The sequence below is a fragment of the Pan paniscus genome, chromosome 2 (genome assembly GCF_029289425.2).
Source record: "Pan paniscus chromosome 2, NHGRI_mPanPan1-v2.0_pri, whole genome shotgun sequence".
NCBI classification, from domain to species: domain Eukaryota; kingdom Metazoa; phylum Chordata; class Mammalia; order Primates; family Hominidae; genus Pan; species Pan paniscus.
In genome coordinates, this window is record NC_085926.1 from 121,352,263 (window position 1) to 121,377,050 (window position 24,788).

The 24,788-nt window shown below is 50.7% G+C and overlaps 1 protein-coding gene across 2 annotated transcripts in view; it reads right to left on the reverse strand.

The window, feature by feature from the left end:
- ADCY5 (adenylate cyclase 5) overlaps positions 1 to 24,788 on the reverse strand; it is a 167,105-nt gene that overhangs the window by 116,780 nt on the left and 25,537 nt on the right. Inside the window, exon 1 of one of the 2 annotated variants that reach the window (XM_034957194.3) lies at positions 20,005 to 20,118. The exons of the other annotated variant lie outside the window; for it this stretch is intronic. Coding sequence (XP_034813085.1) covers positions 20,005 to 20,103 — 99 coding nt within the window. The 5' untranslated portion in view covers positions 20,104 to 20,118. Of the gene's footprint in view, positions 1 to 20,004; positions 20,119 to 24,788 lie in introns of those variants that run through there. 2 annotated transcript variants of the gene reach the window in all.

The following is a 24,788-nucleotide window of genomic DNA, read 5'->3' on the forward strand; positions in this document are numbered from 1 at the left end:
GTCTGTCACTATAACTATTTGTACCTACCATGGTGTTAGGTGCAAATGAGTAAAACTGTAAAGGATCATCTTTCTGCCTGTGGGTTCCAAATTTCACTGCAAGCTCATCAATGGGAGAGCTTTCTCCTTCATTAGGCCTCGAGAATCCCCTGTTGGACTGGGAGCTCCCACAGGGCCGGCCATCCAGCTATCCCCTTAGAATCTCCCAGCGGCAGGACTGGGGGAGCTCTCTCCATACCCTCCCCAAGCTTCAGCCCCGCACTGGCTTCTCTAAGGGTTCCAAGGCAAGCTGGAGGGCCAAAGTCTAGAGCAGTGCTGCCCAGTGGAGCTCTCTGCAATGCTGGAATGTTCCATAGATACCAGATTCCAAAGACTTGATGTGAACAAAAGATGTAAAGTCACCCACATGTATTTTTTATATTGGTTACCTGTTAAAATGATAATATTTGGATATGCTGGGTTAAATAAAGTGTATGCCTAAAACTCAGTTTACCTGTTTCTTTTCCCTTTTTAAAAAATACAGCTATGGAAAAATATTAAATTACACATATAGCTCACATTATGTTTCTATTGGACCATGGTCATCTATTTTATGTTAAAATGGTCTCTACCCACCGAAGGGTGTAATGAGTGTCCCATCTGAATTGTCCCTAGTTCTTACTTTCTTTTCCCTCTCCATACTGCTTTGTTTTTAGGCTTATTTTTTTTTTTACTGTGGTAAAAAACACATAACGTAAAATCTACCTTCTTAACACATTTTGAAGTGGAGAGTACATTATTGTTAACTATATGCATATTATTGTACAGCATCACTTTTCTCAGTTTAGTTTTCTTTAACCTTGATGTCTGCTTCTTCGATAGATACCTCCAATTATTTCTGGAACAAACTGGTATTACCAGTTAGTTAATTGACTTAGACCTTTAGTGCCCTAATGCTGAATCTTTCATCCCAGGAACGCTTCAGGAATAACCATAATCATAACAGCACATTTCATTTGTACTGCTTACAGTATGGGTGTGCTTTTTGCATGAGTCAGTTCATGTAACGACCCTGTGGAACATGCAAGTCGGGAATTAATATCCCCAAGTCAACAGGTAAGGAAACAGAAGGCCAGGGGTTAAGGGCTGTGTACAAAGGCAGTTCCACAACTAAAGTTCAACCCCTGGACCCCTGGCCACTTTCCATTCCACGCATGCAGTAAGCACAATGAACATGGGTTCAGACGCAGCAGTTACATGTTCTCTTGCCCCATCAAGAATTGTCTCTGCAATAGGAGGGACTGGGACACTGCTGATAAAAAGGGAAGTGTCACTAAGATAGGAGCAGCTAGTGAGGAGAGTTAAGAGGTCTAAAACAGAATCTGTGGGTCTGGGGTCCAGAATCACCTCTGCTCCCAAGTAACTGCATGCCCTTGGATCACTGCTTTTACATCCTGGGCTTTGGTTTCCTCATCTGTGCTACAAGCAGCCGGATGCTTCAAGACGCAGCTAGACCAGCACCGCTTGCCCTTCTAGTGGGAATGCGAACCAGCTCAATCCTTTTGTACAGCAATTTGGCAATATGTGTCAAGAGCCTCAGAAACTCTTTGACCCAGTAATTCTGCTTCTGAGAATCCTAAGGAAATAATCCTTAAAAAGGAAAAAGCCTTATGTGCAAAGACCTTCATCTCAGCACTGTTTATAACACTAACAAACTGGAAATGAGCTAAAGTCTAATAATAGGAGAATGGGTAAACTGTGATATGGTAAATCCCTTTAATGAAATATTATGCAGTTATTTAAAATAATGCAGTATCTGTAGAAAACATGCATTTGGCCATATGAAAGAGGCAGGATATTAAAAAGCTGATATGGGCCAGGCACGGTGGCTAACGCCTGTAATCCCAGCACTTTGGGAGGCCAAGGCAGGTGGATCATGAGGTCAGGGGTTCGAGACCAGCCTGACCAATATGGTGAAACCCCATCTCTACTAAAAATACAAAATTAGCCAGATGTGGTGGCATGCGCCTGTAATCCCAGCTACTCAGGAGGCTGAGGCAGGAGAATCGCTTGAACCTGGGAGGCGGAGGTTGCACTGAGCCGAGATCACACCACTGCACTCCAGCCTGGACAACAAGAACAAAACTCCATCTCAAAAAAAAGAAATAAAAATAAAAATAAAAAATAAATAAATAAAGAGCTGATACGGTATGAAAGCAGTTAAATTTTAAAAAGAAAAAGGAACACTGCACTCCTGTGGGGACACACATGTATATGTCCACAAAAAGCTAGAAGATAATTCACTGTAATGCTAATAGTGGCTATTTAGAGTGACGGGACTAGAGGTGTTTGTTTTTTCTTCTTTTCTCAGTTTCCCAATATGCATAAATAATTTCGAAAAACTTACATAGCAAAGAACCTGGATTTGAAGGTCCCCAAGAGCACGCATGGCTCTAACATGTCCGGGTAGGTCAGACAGGTGGTAAATGAGGTTGCACACTAAGCCCAGGCTCAGCTCTGGGGGCTCAGGGAAATGACAAGCACCTGAGGGCTGGGGAACCAGGGACCAGCAGAGCCCCATCCAGATGGGGAATGGCCATTCCTACCATCCCATCCCTCTACTTTAAAAAATGAGAGGGAAGGGCCATTTTTGTGGCTATTCGCACTTAGGATGAAAAACAAGCATCTGTCTGACCATCCTTGGAGCCCACATAGTGGCTGGAGTCAGGTAGAGGAGCTAGGCAGGGAAGGGAGAGACATCACCCTCAATGGCTACTAACAGCTTTGCCCAGGGGCACCTACATAAGATTTTGTTGGAACAAGTGGTGGAAAGGTCAAGGCAGCATTTCTGGGGGGTAGGGAAGAGAAGCTGGGATCCCTCCTGAGTCCTAATCTCCCTCCCTGGTCAGCATTCTTCATGGCAGGAACTTTTCCCCAAACTTTCCAGTCCCTTTTGGCTGTTCTCTGAGACCTCTGCTCAGAGGTAGTGAGGAGAGGTAGTGTGGCAGGTAGCTGTTACCGAACCCACCTAAAAACCCGGCCTGTCTCAGAAAGGGTCTTAGAAATATACCAAAAGACTCAGATGTCCCCCTAGATGACTCCACGGTGCCTGTCCCTGCAGAATCCACAGTCAAAGACCCGGTGCGCAGGTCATACCTCAGATATAGCCTCGACAGGCTGGAGCAAATCCAGAGGACAGAGTCACATGGACAAGGGCTACGAAGAGAAGCTTATCCACCAGTTCCTCCAAGACCAGTGCTGGGCACCCCTGAGAGCTTAAAGGTAGTGTGATTAGGACACAAAAGGGAAGTGTGTTCTGAGCTGGATGGGGACCCATGGCCCTCGTCTCTCTATGAGCTGAGATAGGCTGAGAACACAAGAGGCTTAGGGAGGGTTCCAACATGTTAAAGAGAAGGCAGAACCACAATCGGTTATCAGGGCACGTGAGAGATGCCTAGACCACAAGCAGGACCTTTTAAGGTTGATGGCAAGGAGGACAACCCTCGACTCTCCAAACATACTGCCTGGAGCAGACCCAGAGGTGGAATGCCGGGGCTGCAGAGCATGGCTCCAACCCAGAGTTACTATTCTTGGGATCAAATCTGGCTGCCTGACAGCACTGGATTGATGGTGACTGGTGGCCATGTGTTGACAATGCCGGCAGGATGCTGGAAGCCAAGGGGGCCCAGGAAGGCAAGCACCGGCTTCTTTTGAATCTCTCCATCCAAGGAAGAGCAGCTCATAGGACCAGGTTGGGGAAATGTTTAAAGGAGCCCTAGTCGGCTGGGCGTGGTGGCTCACACCTGTAATCCCAGCACTTTGGGAGGCTGAGACGGGTGGATCACGAGGTCAGGAGATCGAGACCATCCTGGCTAACACGGTGAAACCCCGTCTCTACTAAAAATACAAAAAAAAATTAGTCAGGCGTGGTGGTGGGTGCCTGTAGTCCCAGCTACTCAGGAGGCAGAGGCAGGAGAATGGCGTGAACCCGGGAGGCGGAGCTTGCAGTGAGCCAAGATCGCGCCACTGCACTCCAGCCTGGGCAACAGAGCGAGACTCAGTCTCAGGAAAAAAAAAAAAAGGAGCCCTAGTCGTGTCTACAATTTCTTCTTTTTCGCAGGGAAGATGTATTTATGTTATATTTATTATATAATTAGAGATTGGTGATTTAAAAAGAAAAAAAGGAAAGCAGTAAAGCATTCCTCAACACTGTGTGATGGCAAGGAAATCAAAAGATGTCTTCACCAGTGTCTCCCCATCTGTCCTCTGCATCTTGCAATGTCTTGAGCAGCACTTAGAGCACAGATTGGCCAGACACGGTGGCTCACGCCTGTACTCCCAGCATTTCGGGAGGCCGCGGCAGGCAGATCCCTTGAGCTCAAGTGTTGGGGACCAGCCTGGGCAATATGGGGAAACCCCATCTCTACAAAAGATACAAAAACTAGCCAAGTGTAGTGGCACACATCTGTGGTCTCAGCTACCTAGGAGGCTGAGGTGGGATTCCTTGAGCCTGGGAAGATGAGGCTGCAGTGAGCCATGATTGCACCAACCACTACATGCCAGCCTAGGCAACAGAGCGAGACCCTGTCTCAAAAAAAAAAAAAAAAAAAAAAAAAGAGTACAGATTACATGTTTAGAGCCAGAAAGCCCTGGGTTCATTCAAGCTGTGGCTCCACCACCTACGGCCTGTGTTGCCTGGGCCTGCTTTCCTCACCAGTAAGAGGGGATGGCAATAACACTCATGTGAGAGGATGGCTAAGATGAAAAACTCAGGGAGCATTGTTGAGTGAACAAGTGAGGTGCGCAATCAGTCCCTAGGTCCATCCCTCTAGGAATGCTGCCCTCTCCTCCCAATCCCCCCCACACCACTGCCCACTGCCATGAGAATCAATCAGCCACATCACTCAAAAACTCCTGGAGGGTCCCTGCTGTCCATGAAATTAGGAATGAACTCCTGAGTTGGGCTTTCCCAGCCCACCAGGAGCTGCTCCTCACACAGCCGCCCTGCATGGACCCCGGGTCCCTCCTTCCTGTATGTCTTTGTCACACTCTTCTATCCCTTTGGCTCTCAATCTCATCCCTCTCTGGAATCCATATCCATCCTCTGGACCTTCTCTGCTCTCTCCAGACAGAAGGGAATTCTCTGTCTCTCTCCTGTAGCCTTCCTTACATGCTATTCTGACTACAGCCAGCTACACACAGGTGTTCATCTTCCTGACTATAGCAAACATTTTGATTTACAAAGTGTTAGTTTACAAGAAAGGAGTAAGACCCACTTCTCTTCCCTTGAAGAACCTGAAATCCAGTGAAGAAGATCAAGATATGCCCAGCCAGGAAACATTTAACAAAGCAGAACAGCCGATTACAAAGCACCAGCGAAGGCCACACAGTCGGCACTGTGTCTGAGTTACAATGTCACATTACCTCGAGGCTCTGGAAGGGGACTTTCAAATGCAGACCAAAAGGCTGGTTGACAAGCACCCCGAGTGCTGAGAACATAAGACTCAAAAAAGAGACAGTTCCCTCTTCACCGAGCTTTCCGACCTTGGACAAACACCATCCTTGCCAGACACAGTGGGTGAGCAAGGTAACCCCTCAAGCCACCGGTCAGTTCAGAACACTAAGCAGAGGCCCTCCTGGCAGCATCTTCAGCCCTTACCTTCTCACTGCTCCATCCAGACCTCCCACTCCACCATGGTCAGGGGCCAGGAGGTGGGCAGTCGGCCCATGTCTCCTGCCTGTGTCTGAGGCCCAGCTTCTGCCTTGCCCCATCTCTCCAGCTGTGTTCCAGAGAGAAGAATGTGCACTATGCCCAGAATAAACACTAGCACAGGCCTCCTGAGTGGGAAGGCCACTGGGGAAAGAAGTGGGAGGCTCCATCTTCTCAGACAAGAGCTCCCAGCCACAGGGGCTCTGAGGGTGTTGTGGGTCCACTCTGAGTTCAGCACTCGAGAATTTTTGGATTAGGTGGAGCCTGATGGGAAAAATCACAAGGCCAGGGCTCACTACCTTGGCTAGCAGGGAAGACAGACTGGAGGAGTCAAGCCAAATGTGGACACATCTGGGCAGGAGACCCCTCTGCTGAAACACACATTTCTGTTTTATTCTATCTATTCAGACCCCATCTTCAACTGGCTCTGAAAAAGAGACCCCACCAGTGTGGTCTGATCAGTGTGTTTATCTTGGGGTCTCAGCACCTAACTCTGGGCCTCAGTTTTCCGACAAACCTGCCCCCCTTGTTTCACCAGTGCTGCTGGAATGGTAGGGCGATGCCAGAAGGGCAGGGCAGAGGAACGAGCCTGCGACAGCTGCTGGAAGTGCCACCTGTCACCGTGCTGCTGCAGTACCTGCTGGAGCAGCCCTGAAAACAGAGCAGCTCAGCGAAGGCCGGCGAGGCCAAGCAGCACAGGCTCCCTAGTCCTGTCCTCTCTCATGCTGTGGCTCTGGTTTTCATGCCAAGGGACTCCAGCCCTCCGCCAGGCTGCAGCAGCCTTGCCCCGCGGACTCCCTTGGCTGCATGGCCAGGCTCTGAGCACCAGTCTAGAGCACAGGATGGAGAAGCACGGACAAGGCATGTCAGGCTGCAGGGTTTCCATGTCAGAATTCTTCCCTTGCGTGGAATGCAAATGCTTCCAGACCCAGAACACCGGCACAGAGAGGACTGAACACCAACTTGGTTCTCTCCTTTAGGACCTGAGAGATCTGTGAGAGGTGAGGAGGGAGCAGGACAGGAGGGGAGAGGTGCCTCCTGCCAGGCCTGAGCAGGGCCATACCAAATGCAAGGCCCGTGGCCTTCCCCACTAGACCATCATGCCATTTTATTTTATTTATTTTATTTTATTTTACTCCATTTTATTTTATTTTATTTATTTTGAGTCAGAGTCTCGCTTTGTCGTCCAGGCCAGAGTGCGGTGGCGCCATCTTGGCTCACTGCAACCTCCACCTCCCAGGTTCAAGCAATTCTTGTGTCTCAGCCTCCCAAGTAGCTGGGACTACAGGCACCTGCCACCAGGCCGAGCTGGTTTTTGTATCTTTAGTAGAGATGGGGTTTCATGATGTTGGCCAGGCTGGTCTAAAACTACTGGCCTCAAGCGATCTGCCTGCCTTGGCCTCCCAAAGTGCTGGGATTACAGGTGTGAGCCACCACACCCAGCACTTTTTATTTTTCATCTCTGATACTTTGACATCTGGGGCCTCGCTGACCCTGGAGGGACCGACTGCTCTTCCCAGGCCTAGCCAATTCCTAGAGACAGTAAATGACTTGCTTGTGAGTGCACCTTTCATATGCAAACCAACCAATCCAGAGGCCATACTCCCAACCACCTTCTTTATTGGGTTCTTATACTCAAGGCCATTACTTTCCTACCCTAATCACCCCAGGGTCAGGTACTGAACAACCAGAGACAGCCTCTAGGCTCCAGAGCCTGCTGTAGTTATTCAAACTGCCAATCCTAAACCTGCTGACCCCGCCTCTCTGTTCCTTCCCTGGAAACCACAATAAAGGCTCTTGCCCACATTTCTCCCTGGCTCCCTCTGCCTCCTGACTGACCCTGGCATTTCCCCGTGTGGCCCCCGCATGGCGTGGCATGGCATGTGCCCTCCTCTTGGGAGCCATGAGTAACAAACTATCTTTTCCATGGTGGTTGTCTCCTGATCTGTTGGCCACACCATACCTGAACAATAATAAAATCTACGGTTTAAAATACCCACATGCAGGGCTCCCCAGGCAGTCACAGAGATTATTGTCTGGTGCCCCTGATCAGCAAAGCGGCGTTTTCATTTCGGTTGGAGAGAGTGAAGAGGAGAGGAAAGGGATGTTTTTCTTTCCTCCTGAAATTGGGCTCTTGGGACTCAAGGTTATTCCCTTTCCATTTCTCCCATGGTCACTCAAAATGGCACAAATAATGGCTTAATGAGCACTGGCTCTGTTGTAATGATGGGAGGGACAAGGACGCTTGGCCGACTGGGGTTGAGCAAGTCTGCACTCCCATGACTCCACCCAGCTGGACTCCTAATAAGGCCCTCTCAACAGTGCCTGGGCCCTCTCCACTTGAGCTGGCTCTCCTCCAGAACACGCCACTGCCATCCTTGGCCAGGCTGCCACTAGCACACCCACCCTGCAGGCCAAGCCGCCACCACTGCTCCTGCTCCTATGGGAATCCAGGACCTTTTCCATCTGGGCACCAGGTCACTCCTTGGTTTTGGACCAAAATGCCTCGCTTTGAAACCGTCCACACCCAGACCTGCAGACATCTTTGGAGTTCAGCCACCACATTTCCCTGAACTGGCTGCTCCTCTATTCTAGGAACGTGATACCCCCCTCAGCTGCCCCTCCTGGCCAAGCTTTATCCTCCCACTCTGACCTCTGGGTCCCTCAAGGCCACATACCCAGCCCCAGCTCTAACCATCAACTCTCCATTCTCCAGACACCCTACTGCTCTCAGCCTCCCCACAGGCCATGCCATCGCCATCAGTGCACACCCCTCTCCTGAGATGCCCTCTCTTCTTAAACATGCATCACACTTCAGCAACCAGCAGTAGCACTTGGATTTCTCTGGTCATCAAAAAGAATGGGATCAGATAAATGAAATGTGCTCTAGCTATAAAATGGAATATTATTCATCCATAAAACACGAATAAAGCACTGATTAATACTACAATGTGGATGAACCTGAAAAATATTTTGCAAATGCCAGGTATAGTGGCTCATCCCTATCATCTCAGCACTTTGGGAGGCCAAAGCAGGAGGTATCGCTTGAGCTCAGGAGGTTAAGACCAGCCTGGGCAACATAGTGAGACCCTATCTCTACTAAAAAAAAAAAAAAAAATTAGCTGGGCATGGTGGTATGCACCTGCAGTCTCAGCTACTAGGGAGTCTGAGGTTGGAGGATTGCTTAAGCCAGGGAGATAAAGGCTATTGTGAGCTATTATATGATCATTCCACTGCACTGCAGCCTGGGCAACAGAGTGAGACCCTGTCTCAAAAAAAAAAAAAAGTTGCAAAGTGAAAGAAGTCAGACACAAAAAGATACATATTGTATGATTCCACTTATAGGACATATCCAGAATAGGTAAATCCATACACACATTAAGCAGACTAGTGGTTGCCAGGGGCTGAGGGGAGGAGGAAATTCGGAGTGACTACTAATGGGTATTGGGTTTTCTTTGGGGCTGACAAAAATGTTTGGGATAGACAGAGGTGGAAAATTGAATTTCATCTCAATTTTTTAAAGCGTGGTTTTTTAGAAAACGCATCAATTATGTACAGAATTATGTACAGTGGCCACATAAAAAGAAATATCAGAGGTGGTCTCAGAGAGAATACAAAGAGCCCTGGACCTACAGTGAAAAATCTAGACACCAGTTCCATGTTTGATGCCTGGGACACATTAAGCAAATCATGGAACATCACTTCCAAGGGATGCTCTACCGCATGAACATGGTCGTAACACGTATTTTCAGTGTCGTTATGAGAATTGAGTGAGATAATGAAGGAACAGCACACAAAAGACATTCATTTGTACACTCAGCAAGAAAATTAGTATACAAATGTCACGTTTTTTGTTTTTTTTTTTAAAAAGGCAGACATTGGCCGGGCACGGTGGCTCACGCCTGTAATCCAAGCACTTTGGGAGGCCGAGGTGGGCGGATCACGAGGTCAGGAGTTCGAGACCAGCCAGCCCAATATGGTGAAACCCCATCTCTACTAAAAATACAAAAATTAGCTGGGCACAGTGGCATGCGCCTGTAGTCCCAGCTACTCGACAGGCTGAGGCGGAAGAATCACTTGAACCCAGGAGGCGCAGGTTGCAGTGAGCCGAGATGGCGCCACTGCACTCCAGCCTGGGCGACAGAGCAAGATTGCATCTAAAAAAAAAAAAAAAAAAAAAAGCAGACACAAAGTTCTAGCTATACTCGGCCGGGCATGGTGGCTCACTCCTGTAATCTCAGCACTTTGGGAGGCCGAGTGGGTGGATCACCTGAGGGTAGGAATTCAAGATCAGCCTGGCCAACATGGTGAAACCCCGTCTCTATCAAAAATACAAAAATTAGCCAGGTGTGGTGGCAGGTGGCTGTAATCCAGCTACTAGGGAGGCTGAGACAGGAGAATCGTTTGAACCCAGGAGGCAGAGGTTGCAGTGAGCCAAGGTCCTGCCACTGCACTCCAGCCTGGGCAACAGAGTGAGACTCTGACTCAAAAAATAAAATAAAATAAAAATAGCTATAACAAACCACATTTACTTACATAAAAATGTATCTCTGTAGATGAAGTATAGAAAAGATTTAGAGAGCTAGCTGGTGTTTTAAGCTTATGAAATATTTTCTATAAAATTATCTATACAGGCAGCCAGGCTCTTGATCTGGCTCTGCCTATAACCAGCCTGGAAAGTCCTTATAAAATCTGCTCCCCATCTGACCTTGGGTTTTTAGAAAAGTTTAACCCTTATAAGGGTCTGCTTTAACTATATCCACTCAACACCTAGTTCCTCTATGTGCTAGGGGCCGTGCTAGGTGCCATGGGGGCCCCCAGGGATTGGTAAGAGTGAGTCCCAATACTCCAGGTGTGTACAGTCGCAGGCCATGAAACCAGGTAGCATGTGGGGAAAAAGGACAGACGGCCCAGCACATGCTAGTTCTCAGGGTGGCCACTGGAGAAGGTATCCTTGGAGTCAGGGTCTAAAGGTGGGATGCAGCTTTCACAGGTGGAAAGGATGTGTTCCTGCTAATAGTCCTGTCCAAGCAGCACAGATAGGTAAGGGAAGCACCACCAAAAATCCTTGACTGATTATCTAGCACAGTGGTTCTCCAAGTGGGATATCCAGAGCAGGAGCAGCTGCAGCATCACCCAGGAAGCAGCTAGACATGCAAATTATTGGGCTCCACCTCCGACCTTGTGACTCAGAAACTCTGGGAGCCCAGCAAGCTCTCCAGGAGGTTAAGATGCCCACTCATGTTGAGATGCCCCTCTTGCACCTCACCTGCTTCCTTAACAGAGGCCGGGCAGAAGGTAGAGACTGCCCCAGAGACATTCCCTCACTCACCGGCCCCTCCCACCCTCCAAGCCCCAGTTGGATTAGCTGAGAAAGTTCCCTGTGGTTAGAGGAGCTAATCTATCACCTGGATATAAATTAACTTGCCCTCTCTCGTCACCAGCCCACTGACCTGGGAAAGGCAAACACGCAGCTGGCAGGGAAAGAGCAGTAATAAATCTCTTTTTCTACAGGTCCTCCCACACCCACTTCCCCAACTGAGACCTGTGTTCCCTGAGGCAGTGTGGCCCCACAGCCCTGAGGTCCCTCTGCTCTCCCACATGAGCAGGTGCTGGATCCAGTCAACCCAGTGAGAGGCCCCCATCTGCCCTCAGGGCCTCCACCAGAACTAGGAGAATGAGAAGGGGAGGGAAGGATGGGGGCTGGAACACAGCTCATCACCCTTAAGGATGGCAGAGTGACTGGAAGCTTCCCTTGTAGAACTCCTCAGGAAACAGCCCACAAAGACTCCCTCCAGGGCAGCTCTGTCTTGGCAGAGTTCCATCCCCCTCCTCCTCCTCCCCCAACCCTTATCCCCCAATTCCTCCTCCTCCTCCTCAACACAGCAGCCTGGGGCCACCCCGTACCTCCCAGGCATAAGTAGGAATGGTAGAGCCATATCCCAAGGTGAACTGCCTGTTGGGGAAGGGCTAATCTCCTATTATTCCAACACCCTTGGCCACATCCTGCACTCTGTCTGCCTTTGGAATGACCAGGTGAAAACCAACATAACGTCCACCTTAGAAAGCTGCAGTAAGAATGAAATCTAACAGGACACATAAAGGACATAAAATAAAGGCTCAACAATGGCAGCTCTTAATCACCATCACATCCATTCTTTTTTTTTTTTTTTTTTTTGGAGGTAGAATCTCACTAGCTCTGTCGCCCAGGCTGGAGTGCAGTGGTGCAATCATAGCTTACTGCAGCCTCGAACTCCTGAGCTCAAGCGATCCTCCCACCTCAGCATCTTGAGTAGCTAGGACTACAGGCATGTATCACCTTGCTGGGCTAACTTCTTCATTTTTTGTAGAGATGCAGTCTCACTATGTTGCCCAGGCTGCTCTCAATCTCCTGGCCTCAAGTGATCCTTCTGCCTGGGCCTCCCAAAGTGCTGGGATTACAGACGTGAGCCATCTCACCCCATCCTTATTCAAACAACTTAAATAGCTATCACCTACTGGATACGGCCTAAATTCCTTAGCACTAGCCATTCCAGCACCCACGCATCTCCAAAGCAGCAGCTACACCAAATCACTCAGGTTTGTCAAATATGCCCTCTACTACCAAGCCTAACCCGTTCCCTCCATGAGCCTCCTGTTTCAGTCTGCCAGAAAGCTCTTCCTCCTTGCCCTGTGCCTCCACCAACCTCTTCCATTGCAGTTTCCCTGGGCCTCCTGGAATCCACAGTCAAGGGCGTACTAGTGCCTGCTTCGAAGAGAGCCTGCCATCCACCATTGGGGTCCACTCAGAGGGCTGAGCAAGTATAAGAGCAAAACAAGTGTCTGGCAAGTGGACTGGATTCTCTTCAGTTCAGAAGGGAAACCAGAGCCTCAAATAAGCAGGGAGCAGACCCCTGACAGGCCTCACCGATCACTGACTAAAGAGTTAGATCACCGGGCTGGGGGCCTGTCCTCGGCACCTAGGGGAGGTAACACTCATAGTGCCTGGCCTGAGACAGAAACTCCTGAGACAACAGATGCTGACTCAGCCTGAGGGGACAAAGGACAAAGGCCTAAGCCTGGCCCAGGATCCCAGTGCCTATCTTTCTCCTTCCCCTGCCTCTTATCCCCAACCCCCAGCCAGCAACATGTTTTAAGTCCAAGCTCCCACAGAGTGCCAGGCCCAGCACCCCCAGTCCAACCCCAGGACTCGTTCCAGAGGCAAAGCAGGGTGGGGCAACAGTTGCTCCTGTCCTCACAGCCTGGTGACCAGGGTGGCCCTGGGACCAAAGCCTCTGGGCTCACAGCTTAACCTAATGGGACACCTGAGCTGACATGTCAATACAGGTGAGCAGGCCCACGTGGGGCTGTCCACCGTTGACAGCACAACAGAGTCCCAGGTGGACTCACTGTGGCCCTGTCACCCATCCCCTGCCCCCGCATAGCCCAGTGTCCATCCCCGCAGCCTGTGGGCCCAGGTACCAAGCCCACCCACACAGAACTCCACCTTTGGAACATGCCCTCTCCCCAGACAGGCATCTGAACTATCCTACCCTAGGCTCTGCCAGCATCCAGGAGCTCAGGATGCCTGCCCTCTCCTTTTGAGAAGGTGCCAACAAGCCCCCACTCATAAAACCTTCCTCCACATAGGGGAGGATGGGAAGAGACAGCAGGAGGGAACGAAGCTAGACCTCGAGGCTTCCTGACCACAAGGGGCATGCTGCGGCAGGAAAGAGGACACTTTGCCTCATAGGCCTCTCTAGCCATGGCCTGGGGGCCCTGTGTCCTACTGCAGATTCCTGCCACCAGGCTGCCCTTAGAGAAGGTATTCGCCCCAACAGGAGACAGGGTGTGGTGGGAGAAGTAAGAACAGACAGTAACAGAGAAAGGACCCAATAGGACGTCCCCGCGGGCTCTCCCCCAACTCTGAATAGACGCCAGACAACGCAACCACTGTGTCCTCCAAAAGCCCGGAAACCATGTACACTGGGGTTCCCAAAGGGGCCAGGGCTGCAGGGATGGTTTGGGAGTGAGATTTCAAGCGTATGAAGACAGCAGTTACAGCACTGACAGCCTCTGTGTTGCGGTGGCAGAGAGAGCTCGGAGAGGCTAAGAGCAAAAACCTTGGAGGAAGATGTGCTGGGGAGCTGGGAGTCGGGGTTAATGGGGGTCTGGTGCAGAAGGAACCTGAGGCCCCATTGAGGGTCATCTGGTGATGTGGAAGCCTCTGGGATCCAACTCCCCCATCCCTCATTTCCTATCTCTGTTCTTCAGCTTTACCACAAAAAGACATCTGCAGAACTAGAAACATCTGGATCCTTCCTCACGCTAAAAACAAAACAAACAAACAATGACAAAAAAAAAAAAAAAAAAGGCAGTCATGGTTATGTGCTTCGTTCAATGACTGCCCTAAATAGCCCCGTCCAGGAACGTGCCTGTCAGAACAGCTGGTGACGGCGTCCCTCTCCCGGCACAGATGCCCAGCACAGCCTGATAGAGCAGGCGGCACAGGCCAGCCTGCACTGTCTCCTGGTTAAATCCACATCTCTAAGAAGTCACGGAGCCCCCTGGAGACGACCTCACCGTCCTCAGCAGACACAGGCTTCATGACGCCGGCTCCTCCGGGACGGGACCAGGCTCACTCCCCTGTTCTGTTTTCCCATTTTCATCTTGGAAACTCTGCCAGTTCGTGGGAGAGGAATCACAGCCCATCTCCCAGCAGATGGGCCAAGCCAAGGACCAGGCTGTTTTCTTAAGCAGTGACCTTTCGGAAGGCAGGAGCTGAGCGTGCCTAAAACACGGAACACGGAACATTTCCCCAAACCCTAAACTGAAGCAGGCAGGAGCACTTCCCGTCCCTGAGCAGAGAGATGGCTGAGCCATGAGCTCAGGCCCCTGGGTGGGCTGGGCCCAAGGAAGGGTGGTTGATTTCTGGAGGCCTCTGATCCCAGCCTGAGCAGGGAGGGAGATACCCCCTCCCAGACAGAATTTCCACAGTAGAGTCACAGAAAACCTGGCTTGCAGAGGGCCTCCCCTCAGAAACCTGAAGCCTGTGTTGAGAGGCCAGGTCAGGGGAGGATTCCGTATCCAGAGCTGCATAGGATCCCAGCAAACAAATCCCAGAGCAGTGAGGCTCTTACCAGAGGGAGCAACCGATTAACAGCCTTTGGAAACAAGACTACAGGCCCATCCAAGTCACTCTGCCTGGCCTGCTGTCAGTCTAACCTAAATCCCTCAGGCTACAGCTTGAGGCCCTCTTGCTCTTCCTCAGTGAGGGCAGGGAAAGCAGTTCACCTGCCTTTGCTTTGTTCTACAAGCCTGACCATGTTGGGTGCAAGAGACATGAAACCCAGTGTCTGTCCCTGAAGGAGCAAATGGCAGCAGAGAGCTGGGGAGACAAAGGGGTGGGGGGGCTGCAGAACGGACAGAGTGAGGCCCAGGAACTGCACCTCAGCCCAGCTGCGAACTGTGTGATCCTGTGTGTTCAGCCTCACTCTCAGATGGGACGATGCTGAAAGAATTTGGGGAGATGACTGTGAAGTTCCCTGCCAGCCCTGATTCAGATAAAACGCAGAAGGGAGGAGGGAGAGAGACTGAGAAGGTGGTCTGGACACTATGTCATGGGCTAAAGACATATAAGCTGCCCGGCATCTGCCTGTGATGAGTCAATGAAGAATGACTTTGGGGGACACCAAAACTTCAAAGACCTGCCACCACTCCTCAGTCCACCCCAGCCTTCTCTGCTCCCAAGTGGACAATCCCAGAATGGCCCTCCTGCCAGCCCCTCTACACTCATCTCACCTACTAGCTCATCCCACACCCACGCCCCACCTGCACACTTACTGTGCAGCTCTGTGGGACCCTTTATCCTCTCTAAGCCTTTTTTTCTAAACTGTAAAATGGGGATGATAATAGTTTCCACTTCGCTGACACTCCAACAAGCTAACGCATGGCAAATGCTCCTCGGAAACCATACAGATGTTCCTTCAGCCAGTGATTCCTGTGTCCAGGACTAAACACCAGGGGATGAGGAGCTCCCACTCAGGGGAGAGAAAGCAGCATTTCTGAGGACCACTTCTAAGCTAGGGCTTGACCTTATGGCTTATTTTTTTTTTTTTTTTTTTTTTTTTGAGACAAAGTCTGGCTGTGTCGCTCAGGCTGGAGTGCAGTGGCATGATCTTGGTTCACTGTAACCTCTGCCTGCTGGGTTCAAGCAATTCTCCTGCCTCAGCCTCCCAAGTAGCTGGGATTACAGGCACGCGCCACCATGCCCGGCTAATTTTTGTATTTTTAGTAGAGATGGGGTTTCACCACATTGCCCATGCTGGTCTCAAACTCTTGACCTCAAGTGATCTGCCCGCCTCAGCCTCCCAAAGTGCTTGGGATTACAGGCACAAGCCACCCTGCCCGGCCCTGATGGCTCATCTTTAAAGCAACCCTCCGGAGGATCGACAGATGAGGAAACTGGGGCCCTGAGGGGCTAAGTAACCTGCCCAAGGTTGCACAGGTAGTCATAGCCAGAAGCAGGATTTGAACATATGGCTCACTCCAAAGCTTCCACCACTGCGGCCCCTTGGGTCCCTAGAGAGAAGATCCTTGGGGTGAGCTACAGCAGGGCCCACAGCCACCCCTCATCACCAGGGAGAGGATCCATGGATTCTCCCACAGCCCCCACTGGCCCTCGGGTCTGATAGGAACTGTTTATTCTAGACTCATATTTTCTGTAAACACGGCTTAGGTTGCCAAGGGAGGGAGAGAAATGCATTTGTTAGAGAGGAATGGGATGGAATCATAAAACTTCCTTTGGCTCAGCTGGGGACCAGGGGACAGGGTGGAACCCTCTGCCATGCCCGGACAGAGGGTTATCCAGCCTCTCCCCCAGCTCCACGGTACACTAGTACCACCTCCACGCCAGAGCCAGAGTGGGCCCGCCAGGTGTCAGTGTGCCTGTGGCCTCGGCCGATCAGATCACTTCTCACCAGAGCCCTGGGGAGGGCTTCATGGCACAAAAGAAAATGACCCAGATTCTTTCTGAGCTTGTCCTCCCAGGGGTGATGGCGGCCCCTGGGAGAACTAATGAGCCTCTCTTCAGCGTCTGCGGGACCGTTTAGAAAATGATTACTTTTCCTGCAACCAGAAAGAGGGGGTGGCATGTCCCACAGCGCCTCTGTGGCCTTGGGGAGGAGCTCCAACCAGAGAGAAGGCAGTTTAATTACAAAGCCCAGGCCTCTGGGTCTAATCTGGTGCGCCTTCTTACTACATTGTTTTTCTTTTTAAGTTCTCCTTCATTTAACCCAAACACCATGCCATTGGAGGTCGTTCACAGTGAGGAAACTGAGCATCTTTAGTGGACCCAGGATCACAGAGAGGCAAAGATCAAATTCAGGTACAGATTGTTTCCAGAAATACATGCTAGGTGTATAGGGGTAAATGGACATGATGGCTGGAATTTGCTTTAATATACTTCAGCAAGAAGAAAAAAAGAAAAAAGAGTAAGTGAAATCAATGCGGCAAAATCGTGACAACTGCTGGTTGAATGGTAGGTATATGGTAGTTCATTATTTTCTCTACTTTGAATGTTCCATACCAAAAAATCCAAGATAAACTTCCCACCTAGGGTCAGGGGTTACAGTACAGGCCCCAGGTGAGGTGTCCAAGAAGGGGGAAGAGCAAAGGAGAAGGAGAATCAGCAGAAAGGGACAGGTGGTGTGGGAGGCCTGAGGTGGCCATGACACTCACCCTCCGTGGGGCCCATTCTCCTCCAGGACCTGTTTGAATGGACAGGTCACCTCTGCTGCAACAGCCCTCTTTCTGAGACTTCATTCCTCAGGACTTACTTCCAGACGCTTCCCCAAAAAGGGGCTAAAGGCAATAACCTCCTTCCCTAGGACATTTATAGCCAGAACATTTTGTCCCCTTGTCTTGGGGAAGACACCAGGCTGCTTAACAGTGGAACAGCCTGGACAACCTCCCAAAGGGCCTCCCTGTCCCTGATTTGACTAGAAAGGAGGGAGGAGGCTCTAAGGCACTGAAGGACGCAGAACAAGTCTCTCATAGAAACTGGTAGAGACCTCAAGATTTTGAGCAAACTCCTACCCGATAGGGCTTTCATGCTGGGGACAAGGCAGCCTGATAGAGGAAAATACTAACCCGTGGCTCTTACTATTCACAAACTCTCTCTGCCACGAACTGAATTATGGCCCCCAAAATTCCTCTGTTGAAGCCCTGTCCAGGGCTTGTGAGGGGAGGAGGGCTCACTGGCCAGTGAGCAGTTATCTCCCTCACTGCCCCATTACGGACCCCAGGAAGAGGAATGAGGAGAGAGGGTGGGAGTGTATTTGTGTGTGTGTATGCATGAGTGTGAGTGTATTTGGCGATGAAGACTTGAGGGAGGTAATTAGGCTTAAATGACGTCATAAGATTGGGACCCTCATCTCACAGGAAAAAGAGTAGACTCCAGAGATATCTCTCGCTTTGTGAGAACACAGAGAAAAGACCCAGCGAAAGGCAGCCATCTGCAACCCAAAGGGAGAATCCTCATCCGACCCCAATCCTCTGGCACCTTGATCCTGACTTCCAGCCTCCAGAACTGTGAGAAAATACATTTCTGTTGTTTATGCCCCCAATCTCTGGTAAATGTTACAGCAGCCTGAGCAGACGAATAGCTCCTTCCCCCGAGAGAGCTGAGAGCCAAAGGTGCATTGCAGTTCCATCTGTCCCCACAGCAGATCTGTCTAGCTCAAGAGCCCCTGATTTCTTGGCATCCCCAAGGTACCAGGTTCCCCCCTACCCCACCACCACCATGTGATCCAGGGCAGGAGGCATGAAAAGGCCACAGGTGGCTCTGCATCTTCAGGAAGTCAGTGAGAGGCTCCCACCTTCTCTCCTCATTCCTCTTCCTGGGCTCCCTAATGGGGCAGTGAGGGAGATAACGACCCGCTGGCCAGTGAGCCCTCCTCCCCTCACAAGCCCTGGACAGACAGGTCCCCAGAGAGAACATTACCTTAAGCCCTTGCCCCCAGAACTCTGTAACTGAACAGATATTTGCACAGGCCAGTCATTGTCCTTCTCTCATTCAGGGACAAGTCCTTACTAAATGTCCACTTTGCTGAATGCTAGAGATGGATGTGTCACTCCTGGCATTGAAGTGGCCAGAAATCTACAAATAAAGGAAGTAACATGGAAAAGACATGAGCCATGGGACAGTATCTCAAGTCAGAAGATGGCAGGTCTAAATCCGATCCATTCAGATGGGTCTAAATCAGCCATGGAATAGCCATGTGACCCTGGGTGGTCACCTCACCTCTCTGGGCCTCCATTTTTTCCTCTGAAAATGAAAGGGCTGGAGATGATGGTTATACTTCTTTCCAGCCCTGACATTCTAGAATTTTAAGAAATAGAACTCAGAAAATGATATAAATGAAGGCTCGTAAGGTAAGATGGCCTGGGATGCCTGCAATGTGCTGGAGGAAAATGCAGAGTGGGTGGCCTTCCAACAGAGCGAGACTCTGGACCAGCCATGACTACCAACAATTCTGCAGTCAAGGAAACTGCCATTCACAGTAATCAGAGTGGGCTCATTTCCCTGGTGAACCCAGCCACTGTGCCCCATCAGCAGGTCTAATTTACAGAGCACTCAGACCCCAGGAGCTGAGACCCACACTGATCACTGGTTCCTGGAAAGGCCAGTGGCACATGTTCACCAAAAGATCCCACCTTACCACCTGGTCCATGTTCCCACCATCCCTGGCATGAGGGCTAATTTTACATGTGAACTTGACTAGGCTAAGGGATGCCCACATAGCTGTAAAACATTATATCTGGGTGTATCTGCAAGGGTACATCCAGAAGAGATTAGCATTGGAATCAGCCAACTGAGTAAAGAAAATCGCTGCCTTAGTACATTTTGTGTTGCTATAACAGAATACCTGAGACTGGGTAATTTAGAAAGAAAAGAGGTATATTTAGCTCATGCTTCTGCAGGCTGAAAAGTTCAAGAAGCATGGCACCAGCATCTGCTCCGCTTCTGCAGAAGGCTTTTCATGCTGTGTCACAACATGGCAAAGATCAAAGGGGAAGCAGATACGTGTGAAGGAACAAAACCTATGGGCGCCCTGGCTTTACAACAACTCACTCTCCCAGGAACGAATCCAGCCTCAGCAGAGTGAGAACTCACTCACTACCAGAAGAACAGCACCAAGTCATTCCTGAGGGATCTGACCCCATGACCCACACACCTTCCACTAGGCCCCATCTTCCAACACCACCACATCGGAGATCAAATTTCAACGTGAGTTTCGGTGGAAACAAACTCAAACCATAGCAATCGCCCTCACCAAATTCAGGTGGGCGTTATCAAATCCACTGAAGGCTTGAATAGAGCAAAAAGGTAGAGGAGGGGAGAATTCACTCTCTTCTTGAGCTGAGACATCCATCTTCCCCTGCCCTTGGACAGCGGGCTCCTGGTTCTCAGGCCTCTGACTTAGGCTGGGACTTACACCATTGTCTCTCCTGGGTTTCAGGCCTTCAGGCTTGGACTGAAACCACGTCACTGGCTTTTCTGGTCCTCCAGCTTACAGACAACAGCTCATGGGTCTTCTCAGTCTCCGTAACGGCATGAGCCAATCCCCCACAGTAAATCTTTCTATATGTCTATATAAATCCTAAGGGTTCTGTTTCTCCAGGGAACGCTGATAGTGCAGCCGGTGCCCGAGAGAGCACCGCATCCCCTCCCCTCATCATGATTCCAGGCCCTCCATGCATCTGAGGAGCACACAGTCAGGTGGCACTCAAGGCCCTCCCCTCCACGCGCCCCCACAGGCCAGGGAAGTGCCGTCCGCCCACCCACTTCTCTTTGAATGGCAGCACTATTCCATCACTCTGGCTCATCTTCCACGCCTCCTCTTCCTTGCTTGCCAAATCCTGTCACTTTTCCAACAGAAATGTCTCTCCCTTCACCGTTTCCTTCCTACTCCCACCTCAGGCCCCATATCCACGTTGCCAGACTTGCATCAGCCTCCTCAATCCTGTAAATGCTCCCTGTCCAACCGACCGTGCACTCCTGCCTGCAGACCTCAGTGGATCCTCTTTTACACTTCGGTTCTGTAGATACTCCTCACCCCAGCATGTGAGGGCAACCATGATGTGTCACATTCCAGCCTCAACTCCTGCCTGCTCCAGGGAGGACCCTGTGCGTGGGTCACCAGGGAAGACTCTGTGTACCCGGACATACGTGGCACATTTCAGCTTCCAATCCTTTGCTTCCACTGCTCCCCCTGCCAGCGAGGCTCTTGCTGCGCGGCCCCTCTCAAAAGTGACCTCCTTCATGAAACCTTCCCTGGGCTCTCCCCCATCCAGCCCTCCCCAGATGCTGCTCAGCTCCCCTCCTCCTCTGAGTCGCTCTTCCCACTCCGACTCTCACCTTGCACTTCCCCCGTGCTCATTTTATTCTACCTTGTATTGAGTTATTTGCGCAGTTGTTGTAGACACCCCCCCACCCCTCCACCCAGCACAAATGATGAGCTCCCTGTGGGTGAAGCCTGAACCATCCTCATCACTGTATCCCTAGGCTATGCATACAGAGATGCTCAAGACATATCTGTTTCCTCAAATGAAACTGAACAAACCGTTCTTTAGAGGGAGCAGGCGGGGCAGGCTGCCAAGGTGTGCTGCGGAGGGCCTTGGCACTGGCTGCTACATCAGAAGCTGGCATCACCCACCCTGGGGACAGGTCTCTTCTGTCCAGCACAGCTTGATTGTAAGTTTATGAGTCATGGTCATGAGGCCACAGCAGCTTAATGAAGGACATTCTCTATCCACACTCACATGCATGCACAGACACACAGATACACCCTAGACAGGCAGATCATTTCCCGCTTAGAGATCACAGTTAAGCCTCCAGGAGATGGCGAGAAGATGGGTAGAGATGCTCAGGCCAAAACCCTGCTTTGGGTTGTCCTCTCCAGAGATTTGTTACCTCCTTTCTCCTTTTCCTCCTGCCTGGAGCAGGTAGGAAGTGGGCTAAGAAAGAGGTGAGAGGCAGGAAGGTAGGGTGGGAGGTGAGGGGTGAGTGATCTGTGCCCCAGGCCCTACAGATGGCCCCATCTCCATTCTCCTACACGGCCAAGAGCCTGGACCATCTGAGACAGATGCCAGAGGCTTGAGGCCAGCCGAAGCCTCGCCACCCCGGTCTGCTCAGTTCTGACACTGTTTGTCCCTGGGGGTAACAAACAGCTCAGGGCAGCGGTGAGGGGCAGTGGCCACACCATACCCCTTCAGATCCTGCACTAGTCTGCTAGGGCTACTGCAGCAAAATTCCACAACTCAGTGGCATAAACAACGGAAATCTATTGTCTCACAGTTCTGAAGGCCAGAAGTCCAAAATCAAAACGTTGGCAGAGTTGGTTCCTTCTGAGGGCTGTTTCCCCAGAGGGAAAAATCTGTTCCCTGACTCTCTCCTGGCTTGTGGTAGCCTCAGGTGTTCCTTGGCTTGTAGATGGTGTTCTCTCCCTGTCTTCAGGTCATCTTGCCTCTGCGTATGTCTGTCTCTCTGTCCAAATTTCCCCTTTTTATAAGGACACCAGTCACACTGGATTAGGGCTGACCCTGATGACATCTTAACATTGTCATTTGCAAAGACCCTATTTTCAAATAAGGTCATAGGTACTGTGGGTTGGGATTTCAATATCCTTTTTGGGAGACAGTTTAACATATAACAGACCCCAAGGGTGGGAATCACTCCAGGTGCTTATTGTTCTGTTGAAAGAATGACTATAAAAGAGTAAATCTTCGTAGGGCTTACCAGGTGCTACACACTATTATAAGCATGTTTACCAGCACTGAGAAGTAGGTTACTTTTATTATCTCCACTTCCTACTGAGAAAGCGGAGACCCAGACAGGTTAGGTAACTGCCTCAAGGTTGTACAGTACATGAATGACAAACCCAGGATTCAAACTCAGGTGGTCTTTAGCCACTACAGTACAATAATCACATCATACTGTTAGCACTTGTGCCGGTTCTGAGCAGCACAGATATTATCTCATCATGACACCTAGTCCTAAATCTAGCACCTGGGTGTGGTCCACTATGACCATCAGATTGAGCCATGGGGAGTTCTCACAGGGCAATTGCTCCCTGTACCCTGGCTCACATTGTCACCCAAGGGGGGGTGGTAGGCAATGACTGGGTGGGAGGAGTTCTGAGTGGGCAAGTAAAGAGTAAAGGGCATGGGGGCACAGGACAGATGGAGCCCACTGCCTTCCTTTTTGAGAGCTCCCCCACTGGCCTCCCAGGCGGGCACAAGACCACATTATATCAAACCCACTGCTATGCTATAGTGGAAAGGATTTATTGATATGTCCTGTTGGCTTTTTATTCAATGGGGGAGGACTGTGGGAGAGAGAGTTGAGCATGAAAAGCCTGAAACTCACTGTGTTCAAGCGCCACAGCCATCCCTGGTGTGCTAACCACAGCCCTGGCCTGGAGCCAGCCCCTCAACTCACGGCCTTCTCCGTAAATGTGTGTGCATGTTGGTGTGCTGTTGTTGTTATTGTCACTGTTGTAATAATCACATTACCCGGTGTTTCTCCCCTGGCCACTCCAGGGACAGCACAGACATTAGCTCATAATAATGCAGTCTTTACTAGGAAGCAAAAAACTGTGCAGGCACTGAGACTGTCAGCTTCCTCCTGGGCAGAGGGGCACTTGAAGGGTTCTGCTCAGCTCCTAATGCTGCCAGGCTTTATCCCCTTTCTCTCGGCAAAGTGGCACCAAAGCTGAGTCTAGATTTGGATGAGCAGTTAAAGCAGCCAGAAGCTAAAATGAACAAGATCTTGAAAAACTGAGGGTAGGCACAGTGGCCAGAGGAGCTAGTCATTTAGTAGACGTACCTCCTCTCGGGCTGCCCACGGAAGTCCCATGGGCAGGGTGGTAGGTTAGGGTGTTTTATACAGATTAGTAAACAAATTCTCACAACAGCCCTGTGGAGTGGATAGCAATAGCTCCAAGTGCTAGATGGAGACACTGAGGGTCAGACAGTTGCCATCACTTCTCCAAGGCTCTTATATACAGGTAGGTGGTGGAGCTGGGTTTCAAATGCAGAGCCACCTGACTGGAATGCCCCGGCACCTACCATTAAACCACACAGCCACTGAGTCACAACTGCAGGGCAGAGGCAGTGAGCTCAGCTCATGCCTGGTGGCAGGGGGCGCTGCGAATCCCCCTCCTCAACCCCAGCCAGAATGCCCAGCTGTAAGGACTCGCCTCCTCCCAGATCATAGGATAACAGCTTCCAGGCTGGGCCCATCAGCAGCAGACTTGGTCTCTCTTCTCATCAAGCCTTTAGAAGCCATAAGGCTCCAAAAGAATCCAAGGCCGGTGGCCATTTCAGGGGAGGGGGCAAGCATGCCAATTAATGAGATGGTCCTTTCTCAAGTAGGGGAGATACAGACACAGAGATACCACCCGATAGGAGCGAGGAATTTTGTATAGCAGAATCTGGACACATGGTACAGAAACTTCCCTGTTTCCCTCCTGGGAAGGAGCATCAGGGCTGACTTCATAGACAGGAGAGACTTCCCTGCACCTTGCAGTGAGAGGACAGACCAGTTACTGGAGCCACCCTGGCCCCGGGCTCAGGAGTGGGTCAGACAAGGCAGCAGCCCAAGAGGATACAGGAGGTCTGGCCTCACTCTTGAGCCCACCAAGAGGCACCAGCCCAGCCCTCCCCAATTGCCGGCCCATCCCACACTCACATCCACCTCTTCCTTACTCATGCCCACGCTGGGCACGCCCAAGCTGGGCACAAGCTCCACTGGCTATCAGGCTTGTGGAATCCTGACCCCTGGCTATAAAACCCATCCCCGCCCCACCCCTGCGGAGAAGGGGAAGTGGAGGGAAGCCACTAAGGGGATGTGATTCTGCGCCGTGGGAGGTGGGAAGTTTCTCTTTTTCCCGCATCCCCAGCTACAGCCTTGAGGCCTCCACATCCCACAGCCTCCTTCCCAGATCTCTAGGCGCCGAGGACTGGGCAGCTTCTGCATCCCACAGCCAGAAACTGGGTCCTGATGGGAGGGAAGAGGGGGTGCAATGCCATCCTCAAGGGGCTCTCAGACTAAGGT